The 19,587-nt window shown below is 32.1% G+C and overlaps 1 protein-coding gene across 1 annotated transcript; it reads left to right on the forward strand.

The window, feature by feature from the left end:
* The first annotated feature begins 4,545 nt into the window (after positions 1 to 4,545).
* LOC128155392 (putative ankyrin repeat protein RBE_0997) lies at positions 4,546 to 7,387 on the forward strand. The gene is made up of 4 exons (XM_052817083.1): positions 4,546 to 4,875; positions 6,323 to 6,424; positions 6,526 to 6,732; positions 6,857 to 7,387. The coding sequence occupies exons 1-4, from the start codon at positions 4,566 to 4,568 to the stop codon at positions 7,057 to 7,059; spliced, it is 822 nt and encodes a 273-aa protein (XP_052673043.1). The 5' UTR covers positions 4,546 to 4,565; the 3' UTR covers positions 7,060 to 7,387.
* Positions 7,388 to 19,587: the final 12,200 nt, after the last annotated feature.

The raw sequence follows: 19,587 nt of genomic DNA on the forward strand, positions 1-19,587 counted from the left end.
AAACGCTTTATGTTACTGTAGCTGGGTCAACTTGGCAGTAATTAATTGATATGACACGTTTTATGATGTACTGTTTGAGATTTTAGCCAGTTTTATCCTGACATCCTCTATCTTAATTAATATAACAGTTATGCTATTGAAAATCAAAGATTTTGCGAAACAAATGGCATTTTTTTTTCATGCATATTAAATCCCCTCATACCCAAGAGAAAATAACACACAATCATTTTTATTTGTAAAGCGTTGCATTTATATTTTAACATAGAATGCTAGCTGAATCCTAAAAACATCATTTATTTAGCTGATCATGGCCATAATAACGCCACGTGCACCTATCGCCCGCATGGACAATTTACTGACTTGTGTACGCGTTGCGTCCTATAGTAGCATCGGTGACCTTGTCCTTAATGTTACAGGTAAACAGTTTCATCTTAATATGTTCAGCCTTGTAAATTCAACCGTTGCTTATAAGGACAATATGTCATGTGTTAGAAATGATATACGAAGTCAACATTAATTTCATTGACCGTCCATCACCTTAGCTTTAAGGAAGCGCCGACCTCTTAAAATTAAGTCTTAAAACCTTGGGTTACTCTATTTTTTCATTTAGTAGTCACCTTAGCTTTAAGGAAGCGCCGACCTCTTAAAATTAAGCCTTAAAACCTTGGGTAACACTATTTTTTTCATTTAGTAGCAGCTCGCTACGTGTGAATTACATGAAATACGTAACCTCAAAGCAGTCAAACAGATGTTTCAACAAGTTTTATCTTGGCGTGGGACAAAACCTTGGACATAGAGCACCTGCAAAATAGGGGTCCTGCCCTATACTTTTATGATGTACTTGCAATAACTACCGATCGGGAGATAGTAGATAGTCTTTATGTGTCTCTGACCATACTAATTAGGTTTAATTGTCATTGTTACTTGACATGTCTTTTTACGCTGGTGTGGGAGGGTCCTCGACCAAGACCTCAGAGTTAGGTCTCGTCTCATGAAAGGGTCGCACCTGGAGAGTCATAACTTGAATAGTAAGTTGAAAGCACAAAAGCAAATAGCAAATTGACAATTTAAGTGTTATGATTTTTCTCCGTCATTCAATAAGTAAATTATCTTATACTTCTGTTACAGAGAGAGAGAGAGAGAGAGAGAGAGAGAGAGAGAGAGAGAGAGAGACATAAAAATTATGTCGGCATAGTACCATAATTATAATAAATGAGTTTCTGGACGTTTTTTTTAAACTGCTGTAAATTTCACAAAAAAGCTTGCGCATTTTAATAAAGACCTTTTACGTCGACCATTCATAATCTGCGTACATTGTCTCAATTTTTTTTTATTTCCCTTCAACGTGCAAATTAATATTATAAACAGATTACGAAAGAACATTTTCCCATCTTTTAGGGGATTTCTTTGAATGTATCCAGTATCACGGACCGGAAACTAACAGATCAGTTCCTTATGGAATTTGAAAAAAACAGCTACATACAAAATACAGTGCACGATAATAAAAAGAAAGTTCTAGTTTTCAATCGGTAAGAATATGATTGGGAAATAATTGAGGATGAAAGGAAAGATAAAATTAAATAAAAACAACCAAAAACCAAAATGTCAAAAAATTGATTAAATTGATTTCTTCCAATTTATTACCAATCGTAATGGTAGTCATCTTTCGTAATTCGGTTAAATTGATCACGGGATTGTCATCAACTAGAAACACAATATTTTACTTTCCATGTTTCCTTTTAGATGACACTTATAAACACAATAAATTTTTCATTCAGTCATGATCAAATCATGTAAACAATGCTTCCTTCAGTCAATGAACACAATCAGCAGTGATCGATTAACTTGTGAACGTGAGTACAGGTAACAGTTAAAAAAACTTCAAACATTTAAGATGGGTGTAGACGCTTGCAGGAAAAAAAGGAATTGTTTGCTGTGTGTGAGTTAACACCTCACCCAAAATAATAGAGACTTCGAGATAATTGTAAACAAACTTTGTAACAGTGGAACATAATTAAAACGAATGCTGTCAGAATGAGTTCACATATATGAATTTTATTGGTTATCAAATCTTAACATACCTGTATTTGTAATATATATTTATTTATAAAATCAAATTGTAATTAATATTATGTTCCTGTAGTAATGTCTAAGCTGAATGAAATACAATCCCCAGAAAATTCTTTTCTTCATGTAACAATGAAGAAATGATCGAGCGATGACGCGTACAGGTGTTAAAATACACAGATCAATTGCTCGCTTCCGATTTATTCAATGCTCAGATTCGTGAAGTTTTTCAATGGTTTATTTCTTTATAAATACTTTGATTTTTAAAATCAAAATTAAATTTAACTCTTTGCAGAAACACAATCTTTCAGAGAATATGATCTTGCAGGTTATATACTAAATAAATCAACTTATATTTAGCATTTGAGAGGCATTCTGCATAGTGGTTCAATGCTGAATTAAGCTGAACGATCCATCAAGATCAAAAACCACACAGTTGTGGAACGGAGTTGACCACATTAGAAAAGTAGAGTACACCACAACTTGAAAAAATAATCTAAAGAAATAAATTTTTGCCAAACTTTTGTGACACACGCGACTGAAATTGTTTGCCGTCTGCCAAATAGTAAATGACGTCGCGCGATTTGTCGCTCTGTGGCATACATTGTCTGAGAGGGTCGCCAGAAAAAAAGATTTAAATATGTACATTATAGACATTTTTTTTCTTAATTCCATAATGCGCATTCTGTATAAGTGCATAACGTCATTATAATGAAACGCCTGTTTTGGAAAATGCAATGTGTCACTCACCTCGCAGTTTGACAGGGGAACAGTGGGAGATATTTGTCTTATTTGACGTGTAGGATTACTGACTTTTCTCGGATATTCGAAATTGGATTTAATCATATCAATAAGCTTTATTTTGGTACAAAAATAACATTTATTTACTATATTTAAATGTAAACTATTAAAACGGTTGAAAAGATAAATTGTCGATACGCGTGCACAATTTCCAATTGTAAAATGTACACAACTATATGCATTTAAATTTATGACCAGTTGATATTGGTGTTAGTTTAAAAATATAAATTTCCGTTATTAAATTGTGCACTTCTTTTGACAACTTTAATAAACGAAGGTTGTAACACCTCAGTATCCGATACTCAAGATTTATTGTCACTTAATAAGAGCACTCAAATTCAGAAGTTCAGTATCAATTTTTCCATAGAATATATTCTATAAAAGATGGATGTAATATAAACCAATCAAGTCAAAGTCTGTTAAGTACATTTTTTCCATCCAATTAAATAACCTAATATATTTAAACATCTCTGAGAGAAAGTGTTTTCTCCTTCTCACGTTCCTCGCAATTGCTTTTTAGAAATCGCAAAAACGTCAATATAAATCATATTTGTTTATAGATTATAATGAAAATAATATTGATTTTAATTGAATATTAATTAAATATTTGTGATATTTATGATCTATTCTATTCACGAATTTAACACGTTAATTAAGTTAATCAGGAGAGAAATGTTGATCATAACTCTTTTTTCTCTGTCATGAGCTTATTCATATGCATAATTTGTTAAATTTTCAGTCTTAAATCTAAAAGTATGTCATATAAACATATCAAAACAATTCTTTTACCTGTTTACAATCGCAAATCATTGACTTTAAAATGTATTGTTTCGTAAACTTCTTGAACTAAAGCAATACAATAGAACGTTTTTGCACTCTTTGTTGCATTAAATTTGCTGCACTATCATTGCTTTTTACAAATTTGTAAAATGTGCAATATATCGGCAAGGCTATAAATTAATATAAATTGTAAATTCTGATTTACGTAAATTTACTATTTGAACAATGTATAATCGTAGAATTCTAATTTTACGAACAGAGATGTTTTTGAACGTACAGAACCTTGAATATCCTTTATAATTACTAAGAAAGATTTAATGTATTGATAATTAAATGTAGGAATTTTGTTAGAAACAACAATTACTCTGTAATCATAATTTCAATTATAAAGAAAAACATGAACCGACCGATAAGACACCCACTCTCTATTTCTTTACACCAGTTAATACAGTTGTTTGAAAATGCAAGACTTATCAATTGTCCGTAATCATTTCCGTTTAATAAAATATTACCGTAACACATTAGAAAGATGTTTGGCTGTAGTAAAGGAAACTGTTTATTATGGGTCCTAAAGAATGTCAGACGAAGTGTACGGTATATAGGAAAACATCGCGTATTTTGTCAATCAAGTAACGCGCTCATCCATCCAATCAATTTCGCCAACGATGGTGCAGAATGTAGGAGGGGCATGTCCCAAATAAATATACCGTGACAAATCACGTGCTTCTCTTCGTATAGTATATCTATACGACAACGCTTGAAAGCTTCATTCAACCTTTGGAAAAGGTAACTAGTCGGCAGAAGTACTTGTAGTAATACTCCTTAACATTTTCAGTCTAAACGATTTGGCCGTTTTTAATTCAAAACAGTCACTCTTATTTTAACTGTCTTTTGCAGATTACATAATACAGATAAAAATGGGCAAAGATTCTGATAGATGCAGAAGATCTGGGGCTCAGTGCCTGAAGCCGGAGAACAATTGGATGAACATTGATTCTGATGCAGACGACGATGTATTCAGCGACGACGAAGTGATGTCGAACCATTCCAGTGTGGCAGAACGCCTTGGTATCCTCCATGCCATCTACCAAAATGATCACAAAACTTTTGTTGACATGCTTGACTCTGGTGTAGACCCTAATATGTGTGATTGCGATGGCAACCCCCTGCTTCACATTGTTATTGAAAACGGAAACAACGAAATGATGGATTACCTATTAAGAGATGGTAAGTAGGATGCAAGACAAGTACTATGATCCCCGTAAAGTTAATTTACTCGTTACAAGGGTGTAGAAACCATTTCAAGGTATTTGTGTACAAAAATATAACAAAAATGATCACATAAATGACTACCAAACTTACATTAGCATTATTTTTTGAGTGATATATTATGCGGGATATTAGGTACAGTGTGACTTGTTTCGTTTCGTGTGTAATTATGCTAATGAGATTTTAATCCTGCTCTGCACTACGCAAATATTCTGTCGTCAACGTCGAAAAGTTTCCAAACATTTACGTAACTCGTCCACACATTCTGGAAACAACGTCACTTAAGGTGCGAAGGAGTGTTTTGGTACAAATAAGTAAACATGTTTTCATTAAGGTGAAATCAATCATAATTTTTGATATACTTATTTATTGACGTGTTGTTATATCTTTGTTTACATATCGTCACTTATGATGTCAGTTGACCCGAATCAAAATCCCTTGGGTCACAGATCTACAAGCTCTATATAAAATAATGGTATTCCATAATCAGATTAATTCTACATCGTAAAAAGTTCAAAACTTGTGAAAGCAGACGTAACATTATTGCATTACTTGTATCTCAGCCGACTAGACAGGTCTTTGTTTCAAGGCGCGAGCGGGCTTCAGTTTAACCTTCTGTTGCCTGTCAATTTATATTCTGTTTTCGTTTAAAAGGTAACAACTGGATTGTGTTGTTTACAATGCTAAGGAATTTAGCTGGCAAATAGTTAACATACTGATACAGTTTGTTCATAATTTCGTGTTATGCCCCAGAAGTTTATATATATATATATATATATATATATATATATATATATATATATATATATATATATATATGTTACATTAAAAGTTTAAAATTTATCAATTTAAACTTAACTATAACAGTTTTAAAACTGTTATAGTTAAGTTTAAATTGATAAATTTTAAACTTTTAATGTAACATATATATATATATATATATATATATATATATATATATATATATATATATATATATATATATATATATATATATAAATTAATTCAACATTTTTCTACTGTTATATTGAAATAACAATCCTTTTGATTACTTCCCTGGTTATTTACTATCTCTTATTATTTGCGGTTTGAATGTTCGTAAGCATTAAGACGGGGACAGTTGTTAGCCTATAGTTGAGCGAAGCAGTGGAAGTACATATAAACATGTACAAGTAAACACGGTCGTTAATATTCGACCTGACTTTATTGTCTATACACACCCCCGAAATAATGCTTTGTCCATAAATCGGTCATTTGTTGTTCTGCAATGTAAATACATTCATGGACGGAAGATTATTGCTGAAGGGCGTCAGAAATAACCTGTTAAGTGTTGTATTAGTGATGTCACTCGTGCCTTATAGAGATATTTCTAGCTTAATTTGATATTTAAATTCTATCTTTGTAGAACACTGTGATGTCAACAGAGAAAATAACTTCCATCAGACTCCCCTTATTATCGCTGTAATCATGGATGATTTTCAGATGGTCAAAGCATTAGTTAAAGCAGGTAATTAAACTCTTGAATTAATCCTAGTATTCTGATTGCATTCTTTTTTTTTTAAATCAAAACGTGTCTGATTTTTTTATATTAAAAAATTACTATTGCAGGTGCAGATGTTAACAGAACAGACTCAACAGGAAAAACAGCTCTTTTAATATCTCTTCAGGAATCGAGATCGGACATCGCACTTTATCTAATAAAACACGGAAGCAACGTCAATGTTGTTGACCGTTTGGGTCAGAGCGCCTTATACATTATCATCGAAAGCATGGACCTCAAATGTGTTAAAACTGTGAAAAAATTGTTAAAAGCAGGTATAAATTGCTACTATTAAGTTAGATTTAGAAAATAAATAAATTTCTTTTTAAAAGATTAATTATTCTTTTGTAAACTCATCTTTTAAGATCTCAATTATATTGTTGTCAATGTCTGTTTTAGGATATGACCTACAGAAAGACGCAGCATGGATGAAAGAAGAGGGTCTTGATGTTGATATTGTGAAAAGTGGAAACTGGATGTCGAAACTTGCTAGAAAACTTGCTAGCAAATTGCACACGCTAAAATCAAGTCAACATGCAACCCAGTCACCGAATACAGGTCTTGCGATGCCAAAATCACGTGTCTTAACTATTTATCAGTGAAACTATGTAGGGCCAATCGACAACGAGAAATACTGAACCCATCTTGAATATAAAGTAAACTGTCTTTCTTCTTTTCGCTGTTACTATTTCGATTCAAAGAAAGGCAGTTTATTCTTTGTTGAATCAGTATGTTTGCTTTTAGTTTGCTATCATCAACAAATTTACAATTGATGTACATTTCAGTTTTTATGAATAATGTCTTCATGCTTGTCCCTTGTTGTTGTATTCATTGAGGTTGCTATTGTGAAATCCTGTTTTTATATAATTGTACTTTTGTATTTTTTTAACTTAATATGTCTTAATTATGAATAAATTCTTCGAAAATTTATGATACGATTTTTAATCTTTATTTCATTCATACAAACAAGTCTCTATTCAAACTTTCGTGATGACCTCTCAGCACCCAAGGAGGTTAGCCTTTTTATCCTCTGACCTGAATTTTGCTCTAAATTTGTACATGATATATTTTCTCTTAATTGCTTGGGTCATGACCCATCACTTTCATTTTCTTCACTCTGCTACCAGCCTCTACCTCTACCAATGTACAATGTAGAAATACATGTACTCTGTGTTCTTGTAAAAGAAAATGAAACTTAGACGATTAATGTACATTACATGTACATACATATTGACAATTAATTAGTATATATACTAGTTAAAAATTATCAAATATGGATACACAAAATTTTAGATTTACAGTAGAAAATATTATCTTTCTCAAATTCAGAAAGTGCAATAATATAAAAATATTATAATACATCCTGTTTATTCTGTTTATAGCATAGTAATTCTTTACTTTTATCTAACTCACTTTGAAGACATTACTAGTATATACTAGTATGGTATAAAATGTAAAACATGTAACTATGTGCACGTGAGAGTTGTGAGAAATTTGGTCATTGCTCAAACTTTTTCTATACGAATCACTAGAGAGAGAAAAATGGTATTAGAGATTATCAATTTAAGAAAGCTATAATCGTATCAATCATTCCAAAAATTTTGGATACACAAATTGAAAATTAGATATTTTTGTTTTAAATTAAATGTGATCTAGATGATTTGTATTTCTTTTGTTCCTGCTCATGAAAGAGTACAATATTTGCGATTACATATTACTTAACACTTACACGTATATGCGAAATTCTTGTCTTCTCGAAGAAACTTTATAACTGTGTGTACGGCAAATTTGTATTTCTTTTTTACCAAAAAAGCCATTATACGTTTTTTTCATTGATGTAAAAAACTATAATGTCAAACAAACACACGTTTTTTCGTTAATTGAAGTGAAAGTAGTTGTGAGAGTGAAGTAATTTTCTGATTAAAAAGTACCACAAGAAAGCACGATTTAGTACAGCGATACATTATGCATCGTACTGTAGTAGCTATTCTGAAATTTTAACATTCCTCCATCAACAGACAGAACTTTTGACCGGTGATTTATACTTTGAGATTTTGATTTGACCCTAACGCATCTGTATGAATGAACGTATCGTAAATCGATGCGTGAACATTTATACGGTCAAAAGGTTACATGCTCGCCAATGCATTGAGATACATGTACATGTAAGTCATCTTGACATGCTTTCATTTTCCCCCAAGGTCCAACTATACCTACATTAATATCTAACCATACGCTTTGGGCGTGCACAGGTACATGTACATGCAAGGTAGGAAGCTATACTTTTTAAAACAATTCGCTATTTATTTTGAAAAGATGCAAGAAAACACATTTTTGATTTTACTCGTTTAATACATTTAAGGATGAAAAAGGTTCAAATTTATTTTAATAGTTCAAACGTTTATGAATTTTAACCATGACCTCCCCGTTTGTGAATGCGCGAAAGTTAATGGCCCTGAGTACCAGAGAGCGTGTAGGTGTTTTCATTTATGTGTAGGTCGTTCCAGTTGGTGAAGGACACCAGATGTTACGATCCGTGACAACTAACGTAGATGAATGGAACAAACACTGTACATCATCAAATACTGCAGGTTGTCCCGATGAACTGATGGTGCACTCAAGTTCACGTGTGATTCACACGTGTCCTCTTGCATGGAGAACACTTTTTTATGTTATAAGCCTTTAACGTTAATATCTAGATTTTGGTCGTACTTAATTAGAAAATGTAAGCAAGACATAAGCTATTAAAGACCCAGTAGCTTTTTTTCTAAAAGAGTTATAAAGTTTGTATATAACCAATGAGAAGTGTTGCCTATATATTTCAAGACAAAAGTCATATGCACTCAACATAACACTCAATATTTTCTGCAAAGAGCCAGTGTTTAAGGAACCCTGTTTCGAAGAACATATATCTTTCAAATTAGCTTTAAGAACAAGAGGCCCATGGGCCACATCGCTCACCTGAGGAACAATAGGTATGATAAAATCAGCTCAATGGAGTCATAATACAAACTATCTGGACAATATACAATAATTCATGTAAATCCTGTATAAATAAAATCCATTTTCCCCTGGATATTCTTATGTTTATAATCATTAGTCCCTTTTCTAACAGGATGATTTTATAGTCATATCATGTGTTGAGTATTCCAGTTCTCAAAAAGATCCCTAACAATAGTTTATATATGGGATATAAACGTACAGTAAACTCTCAACCTTCTCGTGAGGCCAACGAATTGTCCTGGGGCCAAAGTCTTAACAATTATAAAGAATCATCTGGCTGATTAGTTTCTGAGAAGATTTTTAAAGATTTACCCTATAAATTCCTTTGTTAAACTTTGACCCCCCCCCATTGTGGCCCCATCCTACCCCTGGGGATCATTATTTTCACAAATTTGAATCTACACTACCTGAGGATGCTTTCAACAAGTTCCAGCTTTCCTGGCTGATTAGTTTCTGAGAAGAAGATTTTTAAAGATGACTCTGTTTATTCCTATGTAAAACATCGACCTCCCATTGTGGCCCAAACCTACCCCCAGGGGTCATGCTTTTTACAAATTTGAATCTTCACTACATAAGGATGCATCCACACAAGTGTCAGCTTTCCTGGCCAATTAGTTTCTGAGAAGAAGATTTTTAAAGATTTACTTTTTATATTCATATGTTAAACTTCGACCCTCCATTGTGGCCCCACCCTATCCCCAGGGGTCATGATTTTCACATCTTTGAATCTACACTACCTGAGGATGCTTCCACACAAGTTTCAGCTTTCCTGGCCGATTAGTTTCTGAGAAGAGGATTTCTAAAGATTTACTCTATATATTCATTTGTTAAACTTCGACCCCCCATTGTGGCCCCATTCTCAGGTGAGCTAAAAAGGTTAAGTTTACAATTCAATAAGTTGGTTTCTGGAAGAACAGATTTTGAAAATTTTCGTAATAAATATTGACAATTTTTTTTACTTTTTAAAGCGCTAAGCAAAGCTCAGCCCTTTATTGTCGTTAGACTTCAACTTCCGGTGCATCGAATAACCGCCCCCTATAAGCAAAAGTATACATCATTTAAACTGGTTAGGGAACCAGTTTCAGGGGTTTATGCACATAACTGCACGGGCTATTGTGAATCTAATTTACGGGTTATTGTGAAATTAATGTGCGGGGCTTACATACATCATTGCAGGGACTGTCATGCAGTGATGAGGAAATATACATGTAGTGCGTATACAGAAGCTGAAATGCTATATACATATATCTGTTATATACATACAGAAGCTGGGTTAGCGCTTTTCAGTACTATCAGTACTTTGATTTAATCTTTAGCTTTTAAGATCTGTGTACAAACATAGAATTGTTAGCAAATCTCTGTATCTTGCTTATAATTCGAAGCAAACACTCAAAAATGGTTAGTAAATAGAAATTGTTAACAATTAAACACAAGAAACATGCACTACATGTATAACAAATAAAGAACACAATTTATTTTTTCGAAATGAATCATATATATACATGTATATACCTACATATTTCCGTAAGCGATATCAAACTCTATTTAAACTGAATAAACTAGAGAAAATGCCGAGCATCTCAACAAAAACCTATTGCATTAATCTACCATTACGCAAAAAATAATGCCGAATTACCGATAGAATGAATTGTATTTCAGTACTCCTACATCAGAATTTGCTTAATTTGCGCAGGTAAACAGTTAACGTAACTGTTTGATTTACCGAAGTCTCTGTTTGATTTGATACGTAAAAATCACGAAATACAGACGACAGTTTCCAGGTTACAAAGCATAAATAATGAAAACGAAACGAAAATCAGAACAAGCTAACATTAACGTCATGTGTGAAAACTGTCAACGCATTGAAATATTTAGCCTCAATTTACTTCACAAAATCGGCACCAATATATTTTTCATGTTTCAAAAATTTCCCTTCATACGCGAACTGTTGCACAACAAGCAAATTCATCATAGTCAGATCGACCCTTTTTCGTATAATGTCATGGCTGCTTTAAACAAAGAACCTCGTTTTAGAAGTATGGAATACGAGTCTTGGTAAAATGGGTAAGCAAAACCGGGCCGTGGCAAAATAAAAGCCGGGGCAGATCGGCAATCGTCAATTCCAAATACGCATTATTTTGCAGCAATATTTACAGCAAATACAAATATACTGGTCCATCAAATATCCTGAAATTTTAATGAGATTGGCAGATTAATAACTGCTTATCTTTTGTTTTGCCCAGGCCAAGTCTTGTCTACCCATTTTACCGGATGCCGAATCCGAGGCTATTAAACTGATTGAAACACGCCTTTCCTTTATTATTATTTTCGTAATAACTCAGATTTGAAACAGAATTAGACCTTAATTTTTGCAATTTATATTTTCCTTCCCATAAGGATAATTTATGCTAAACTACGTTGAATTGGAATCAGTAGTTCTTGAGAAGAAGATTTTTAAAAATGCACCCCCCTTTTTCTACAGTTTCAAGGTTTTCTCCGCTTTGAATACAGATCGGACTTTTATTTCTGCAATTTATATTCGCCCTCCCATAAGGATGCTTTGTGCCAATTTGGTTGAAATTGGATAAGCGGTTTAAGAGAAGAAGTTCAAAATGTAAAAATTTTACAGACGGACAGACAGACGGACGGACGGACGGACGGACGACGGACAAAAAGTGATCAGAATAGCTCACTTGAGCTTTCAGCTCAGGTGAGCTAAAAAGCAAGACATAGACCTCTTAACTCAGATACATTTAAATATTTTGTTGTAAACTTTATATGTACATGTATGGGTTTATATTATAGTAATATTAAATTCATATTCATGTGTTCCCAACAAAGGCATGTCTTCGAAACAATAGTCTTCGTAATAAAAATTACCGGATCTGCACCTGATACAAGCCCGACGATTTTAATGATAAAAAGCATTTTTACTAAAAGATCAACTTGATAGGAAACAAAGTTACATGAACAATTTGTTTATGAAACTGAATTATGATTTTTTTTTGTGCATCTAGAATGGATTAATATTAAAACATACAATCGAAAAGATTTTCATAGAAACGAAACAATGTACTACGAACCTCAACACAAAAACATCTTGATAATGTGAAGTGAAGGCGTGTACTTAACTTGTTTACACAATATGACTGCCAAGTTACAAATTGTAGTACACAGCTACATAAGTAAGCCTTCAGAGTAATTAAAAATGTGCGGTTTTGGTTGACGTTTGAAGCCGCATTAACACAAAATCTTGCGTTACTTAACTTAATGAGTATCATTAAGGTGTATTGTTATACCAACCAAGCCTAGTTGACTGTTGTAACAGGCATTTGCTTCTTATAAAGTAAATTAACTCTCAATTATTTTTTGATGATTTTGTTATTCTTTAAAAAATCATCTTCATCGGGAATATAAAAGACAAAGTATTTAGTTATATGGGATCCGCTGAAAGGTAGCCAAAGTTAGTTGTAAGACCTCCTTTAATAGGTTATTGTACAACGACGGATTAAAATTGAGCGTAGATTGAAAGTACGTCAATCTCAATATGTTAAAGTTTTGTGTTTTACTTACACAAACTCAATGCATATGTGTATTCACTATTAATAAATGCTTAATACAAGCTAAATTGTCTTAACAATAAAACAATAATGAAATCTTGCACAGTTAGGAATGAACATGTCAGAACTGAAATATTAAGAGTATTAGAATCAATACGTTTGTTTTTACCTTTAAATAATTAATCTATTTTGTCATGTTAAAAGTTTCCTGCGTTCTGTTTAAGTATGAACAGACTAGTTAGAATTATCACTTTCTTGTCTTGTGAGAAAAAATACATTATCCGCTTGTATCAGTGCAAACGATATTATTTGTTCATATTTTATTTCCTATTTTTACGTTTTTATCTGTTTTCTTCATTTTCTAAACCGTATTACATTAAAGTAATAATAACAATGTATCTCAAATATACGCACACCCAGTACAATAGATTCCGAATAGAAGCAAGTTTGCAAAGAATTGAATTTATGCATGGCTGTTTGAATAAGAAATTATTAATCATTGAATAAATTTTGGTTATTAACCTTTATTCATTGATCTTTATCACGTATTAGATTATATGGATTGCATGCTATTTTTATTTATTTCCGAACCTTTTCCAAGTAAACTATTTAGAAATCAAAAACACAACTAATCGACATCATATTTTGTTCACCCTGGTACGCTCAGTATCGCTATCATTTTACTCATGTATTTACATATTCATTGGGATAAATTAATTCAAAGTATAAATAGGCAAGTTCATTTCAAAGTTCACTTTAAAAGTAAGCTTATTATAAATTATTTGACTTTATTGACATATTTTTTTCAGTTGACGGCACTTGTCTGCAACGATCTATTATTTCTGGCGTGTGACTTGATCTTCAAAAACAAAAAAAATCAAAATATGTCAATATATTGCATATTCTAAATGCCATTAAAAAGCCTAGCAAATGGTACACAGCATAAAAAAAGAGTTGTTTTTTCCTTTCATTTATGTGTCAAAACTATAACCCTTACATCAAAAATGTGTTTTAGTGCTCGCATTTTAAAAATGAAAATACCGTATTATCAATTAGTACGTTATCAAATGAAAAAGCTTCTATGTCTTTGGTCTCTGACATGCAAACATTTGCATGATCATAGACGCAATTGTTTAAGAACACCAGAATTTATCTAATACATGTACAAAAAGCCTTTTTCTCCTTGTGCCACAGTCAACCTTCACTAGATATCGTTAACGGACGTTCGACGATTAAAAAACAGAAGGTATTTTTGATGTCCGTTTTTGTAAAGAGTCTCTTGTAGGTTCATGCAATTAGTGTAAATGTATCAAAGTATTAAATTAATAATAAATAAATTTGTATTAAAATGGACAGCAGCTGTCCTATTACTGAAAACAGTTCGTATATGCACAAACAGCGTCACGTCCGAGTTCCAACGACTGATGAGTAACGAACAAGTACATGTCTATCAGGTAAAACAAAGCATGCAAATGCACAATGCATGTGAACACACGAAACAATTATCAGACATTACCTCAACAGCTGTACCGGTCATGCCAAAACAAGTTCGGTTCATGATTTTATTGGTGTCACGCACAAAAGTTTTGTATTTAAAAAACATGACGACGCATATATGTACTTGAACTCTAGACAGGTCCTTTTCAGGTTTCGAACTTTCAAAATCAATTTTTTTCCAAACGACAAAGGAAATTGAAAAATTTCCCAAGGAAAAAACCGAGAAACAATCGAAATTATTATATATCGGTTAGAGCTTTATCAGCTGTATCTAAAACTGTATCTTAAAGGGTGTGAACACTTTTTCATTGAAGTGAATGCCGCTATTTGGATCTTATTGCACTTCAAAACTTGTTATTGCATATAAAGTCATATCTTATAAATGTTTCATTTTCTTTTACCATACATTAACAGAAAGATGAATTTGCACTGCATAAGTTTATTACTACTTTGCATTGATCGTTGTCTAATGAAATTACACGTGCTTTACAGATGTAGTCGATGACTTAAAACAACTATAACTGCCTGTAAAAATGTCTCCAAAAAGCATTTATAATAATTAACGAAAACACGCGTTTCGTATACGACAAAAAGTATAGGCATTACTCAAATTCTTCAAATTTATGATAGTGTACCAGAAAGCTTCAAAATGTTGCCAAACCTATTTTTCATTTTTACCACGAAATTTTTTTAAAGTAAAATAGGACAAGGCTGTATTAACTCCACTCCGTTATGAGGCATCACATATGTTCCGCACAAAAAGGTTAAAACATTTTAACTTCTAAATATAAAAAAATATTACTGTATGTTATTAGGATTTCAAAGAATTTCTTAGCGGCCATTATTCTGTACACAATGCAATACGTTTTTTTCCTTGAACATCAATATAACAATTGTGTATTGAATGAAAACAGAACATTAAATCTAGTCAACTCAGAATGTACTGAATTTTGTTTTTTGGATGTAGCAAAATGCAAGTTTGTATACCAAAACGTGTATAACTCAGTTTAATCTTAAAATCTTGTCAATAACGCTTTCTTGATATATTTTATTGTTTTTGTCTGTGATTTATTATGTATCGTCATATTTTGCTCTAGTTTTGAAGGAGGTCATCCTACCTTATATTCGCAATTACGCACCGAAAAGGTTACACATATGACTATCTCATTTTTCTTTTTTTCCACAGGGATAACACGTGTATGTGGGTGCGCTTGGTTTTACTTACGTATTTTAGATAGGGTTTAAACTGGCACTACTTGCCTTTTTCATTCCTTTCCTACACTAATTTTTTGATCACTACTACTACTACTACTACTACTAAAGCTTTTTGACTGTTTGAAATCAATAAACAAACTCAGAAAGTTTTTTCTAAAAAAGATTTGATACAGATTGAGAATTAACTATTTGGAGGTGGCAATTTCACCACTTACATTTTTTTTTTCTCTCTTATGATATTTTATGATGAAGATGGATTGTATTTTTAATAAATTTTATTGTTGCCGTGTATTTTTTGGTATTTTCACAGATAATTTATATATATCACCAACAACAAGATAACATCAATAAATTTCCATCTTGTCGTTACGAATTGCTTTTAAATCGAAACTGTCAGAAAATTCCATGCCTGATAAATTAATAGTTTAATTGGTTGTTTGGATGAGGTTCTACAAAAGGGGCCACATTATGTAAATCATGTTAAAAATTCGTTGATTAAGTTGCAATATGTCAATTATAAAAAAAGAAGATATAAGAATACGGTTCATAAAACTGTAAAATGAGTTCCATTAATTACATGTAGTAAATAATGCCTTTTTAATTAAATGACATGGTTGACAGAAATAGATTAAAACCGATGAATTAGAAAGCCACGTTTTGTATGAATTAACATATTTAATATGTATTATAGTACACATTACATTTAACACAGAAACGAAATAAATGCTTAAAAAACAATGTCTGCTTTTGAAGACACGTGCATATTCCTCTGAGAAATAAAACTGCAAATTCTCAAATCTGGTTAAAGTTTAGTCTTTCATACCGATCTCTGTTTGTCGCTCACAAGTAACTATCATAATGCGAAAACAAATAACACGAAATAAAGGTCCTGATTGTTTTTTTTAAATTGCACATTCCCTTGCTGATTATTTATTTACTGATTTATGTGCATGTATATGTATACGCATCTTTAGTCACGAATAAAACTAAGTAACATTTATCTAAAAATAAAACTCCTATACTGCATTCCATTTTTCTTAATAACTTAGGAGGATACAATATAAAAATGTCTGTCGTGAAAAGTGCATGGCACTAGTGCACATAAATAAACTTCGAACTTAAAAAACATTTTGAACAATATCATGTTAATGATTATAAATTTCTAGACAGTCGAAAGATTGTACATGTACTTCTAAGAAATTCCTTGCAATGAGATGGTTTTACGACTGCTGTATTTAATCATTTTTGATGTTAACGGTAATGTAACGGGTCTAACCTTTGTGTGGGTCTTGGTGGGTCGTGCCTTTGACACAGTGATGGGTTGTAATCATCCTCGGTGGTATGTCTGACCTTGTTTCGGGCTTTGTATAACAGACAAGTCAAATTTCCTTGTGACTCGTGATAATCGTAGAAACTTTGCACTTTATAAACCTTTACGTAACAGATAAAGTACGATAAATTTAATGTATAAGTCTTATACTATATACATTAATTTATTAATTTTTTAGTCCACACAGCCAATTTTGCAAACCTTTGAAACAATAAGTCCACAATCGTTGTTTCATGTGTGGTCGGACTTGGTGCTTGGTTCAATCAAAAGTTGCGGCAGACCTAAAGCAACACTTAAAAGTTATATTACTTCGCACCCGTTGCTTTGTAAAACGCTTTTAGTGGTTTTGGGATAAGCATGTACATGAATCAAACCCTTCTATTTGTCCAGTTTCCTGGATCGATATTCCTTTCTTATATTTTCAAAATCAAAGGACATTTGAAAAAAGGGGTTGCAAATATATCACACATCGTAGTATTTACATATCTAATGAATCAGGCATTTTAAATTGTCGCAAACAATTCTTGCTTTCATATTAATAAAACAAAATGATAGCAAATCTAAGGGTTTTGTCCATATTAGCCATATTTGCGTTTAAAATTTGAATAGTTTCTCAATGTTTACAATGAGTCGTTTTTGACATTAATAAACTCGTCTGAAAGTATGCTAAAATCAATATTCTTTTTAGACTCTTTAACATAGGTATGCATATAAAGATTGTTTTCATTACTTATGTAAAAACAACCATCTCCTATTTCTAAAATTTAAGGACATGAATATCTTCTACGTAATTTACAATACATTAAAGAAAGAGTTTAGTTTTCAAAAAAATAGCATGGTGGCAAATTTAATCAACATTTAAATATGCTAATGATGATAGCAAAAAGTACATATTTCTTTTTGTTTATTGTGTAAATTCGCGTCGTTTATTGCGTTTGCACAACGGTTACATTGTGTCAAAACAAGTAAGAATGCAATTGAAATCAAAACAGCTGTATTTTAAAAAAAATAATTGCATGTATACAACTGTTACATTAAGAAATTGGTTAAAATGATCTTTGTTATACAATAATATACACTATTTATTATAATTTCATCACATTAAATATATTTTATGCATTATCTATACAGTGTGTACTTTTTAAAAATTAGATATGATGAAAATTATCTTGATGTTTATGAATGGTCCATTTTTAAAGCGCTAAGCATAGCTAAGCGCTTTATTGTCTTTAGACTTCTACTCCCGCTGCATCAAATAACCGCCCCCTATGAGCAGAAATAAACATCAGTTAAACTTATAAAGGAACTAGTTTCAGGGGTTTACGAACAAAGTTGCACAGGTTATTGTTAATATATAAAGTACGGGCTATTGTGAATCTAAGGTGCGGAGCTTATGTACATCATTGCAGGGGCTGCCACGCAGTGATAAGAAAATACAGTGCCTAAACAGAATCTGATATATAGAACTTTCTAATTAAGCTTGCACAAAGTAAATTTCCTTTAGAACCACGTTAGATTAGCACTTTTCAGTACTATCAGTAACTTGATTACATAAGTTCCCTTTTGCAGACTTTTTTAAAGGGGCATGGTCACGATTTTGGTCATATTTTATTTTTCTATTTTTATTATCTAAAATGCTATAGAAATGCATTTCTAATGATCGAATGAAATTTGGGTGCCAGTCGATGAGTTTTAAGTAAGATACAGGGCTCACCATTCTTCGTCATCTAAACAAGGCTCGTGCCCTATTTTTGTTTACATAGGTTCAATATACTAGTACAAAATCTTTTTCAAGCTGATTTGTCTATCTTCTTATTGATTTTAAGCATAAATAAACAGTTCCGAACGATTAACACATTCATTATAGGTCTAAAACGGGAATATTCACTTCAACATTCAAAAAGTAAACAAACAATTTGTTTACATAGCGAAAAATTGTAAGCTCTGTAACTCGCTTATAACTCAACAACTGACACTCAAGTTTTGGTTGCCTATTAAAAATGCCTTACTGAAGCATTGTAAACATTAAAATCGAAAAAATGATTTTTGACCAAAATCGTGACCATGCCCCTTTAAGATGCTTAACAGGGTTTCACAGCATTTAGAACAATGTAATAAGCATACCTTTTGGCTGCTTGTCTATACATGTAGGACTCTCAGAGTCGTTAAACTGAAATCATACACCACAAAAAACCATCCTTAACCCTCTGTTGTGATTTAAAATTACATTGAAGTTAGTCTTGCTAAAAAAGTCAGGTTTGAATAACCAAATTAATATCCGGTGTAGCCTTCTCTGGTCTCTATTTCTTCGATAATGCGATCTCGTCAGACAAGATTTAGTTCATACGACGTATTCCTTGGGCATATTTAGCAGTTGTTCCACATTTTTTGGGATTGAGAAGCCCGAAGAAGATAATAAGGATACATCTATTATTGTTTTTAAAAGAAAATCGTCAGAGAAACATTTATTGCAACATTTAAACTGTTTGGAGATCAGGAATTGCTCCATATATCTCGCTACTCGG

The sequence above is a fragment of the Crassostrea angulata genome, chromosome 7 (genome assembly GCF_025612915.1).
Source record: "Crassostrea angulata isolate pt1a10 chromosome 7, ASM2561291v2, whole genome shotgun sequence".
Lineage (NCBI taxonomy): Eukaryota > Metazoa > Mollusca > Bivalvia > Ostreida > Ostreidae > Magallana > Magallana angulata.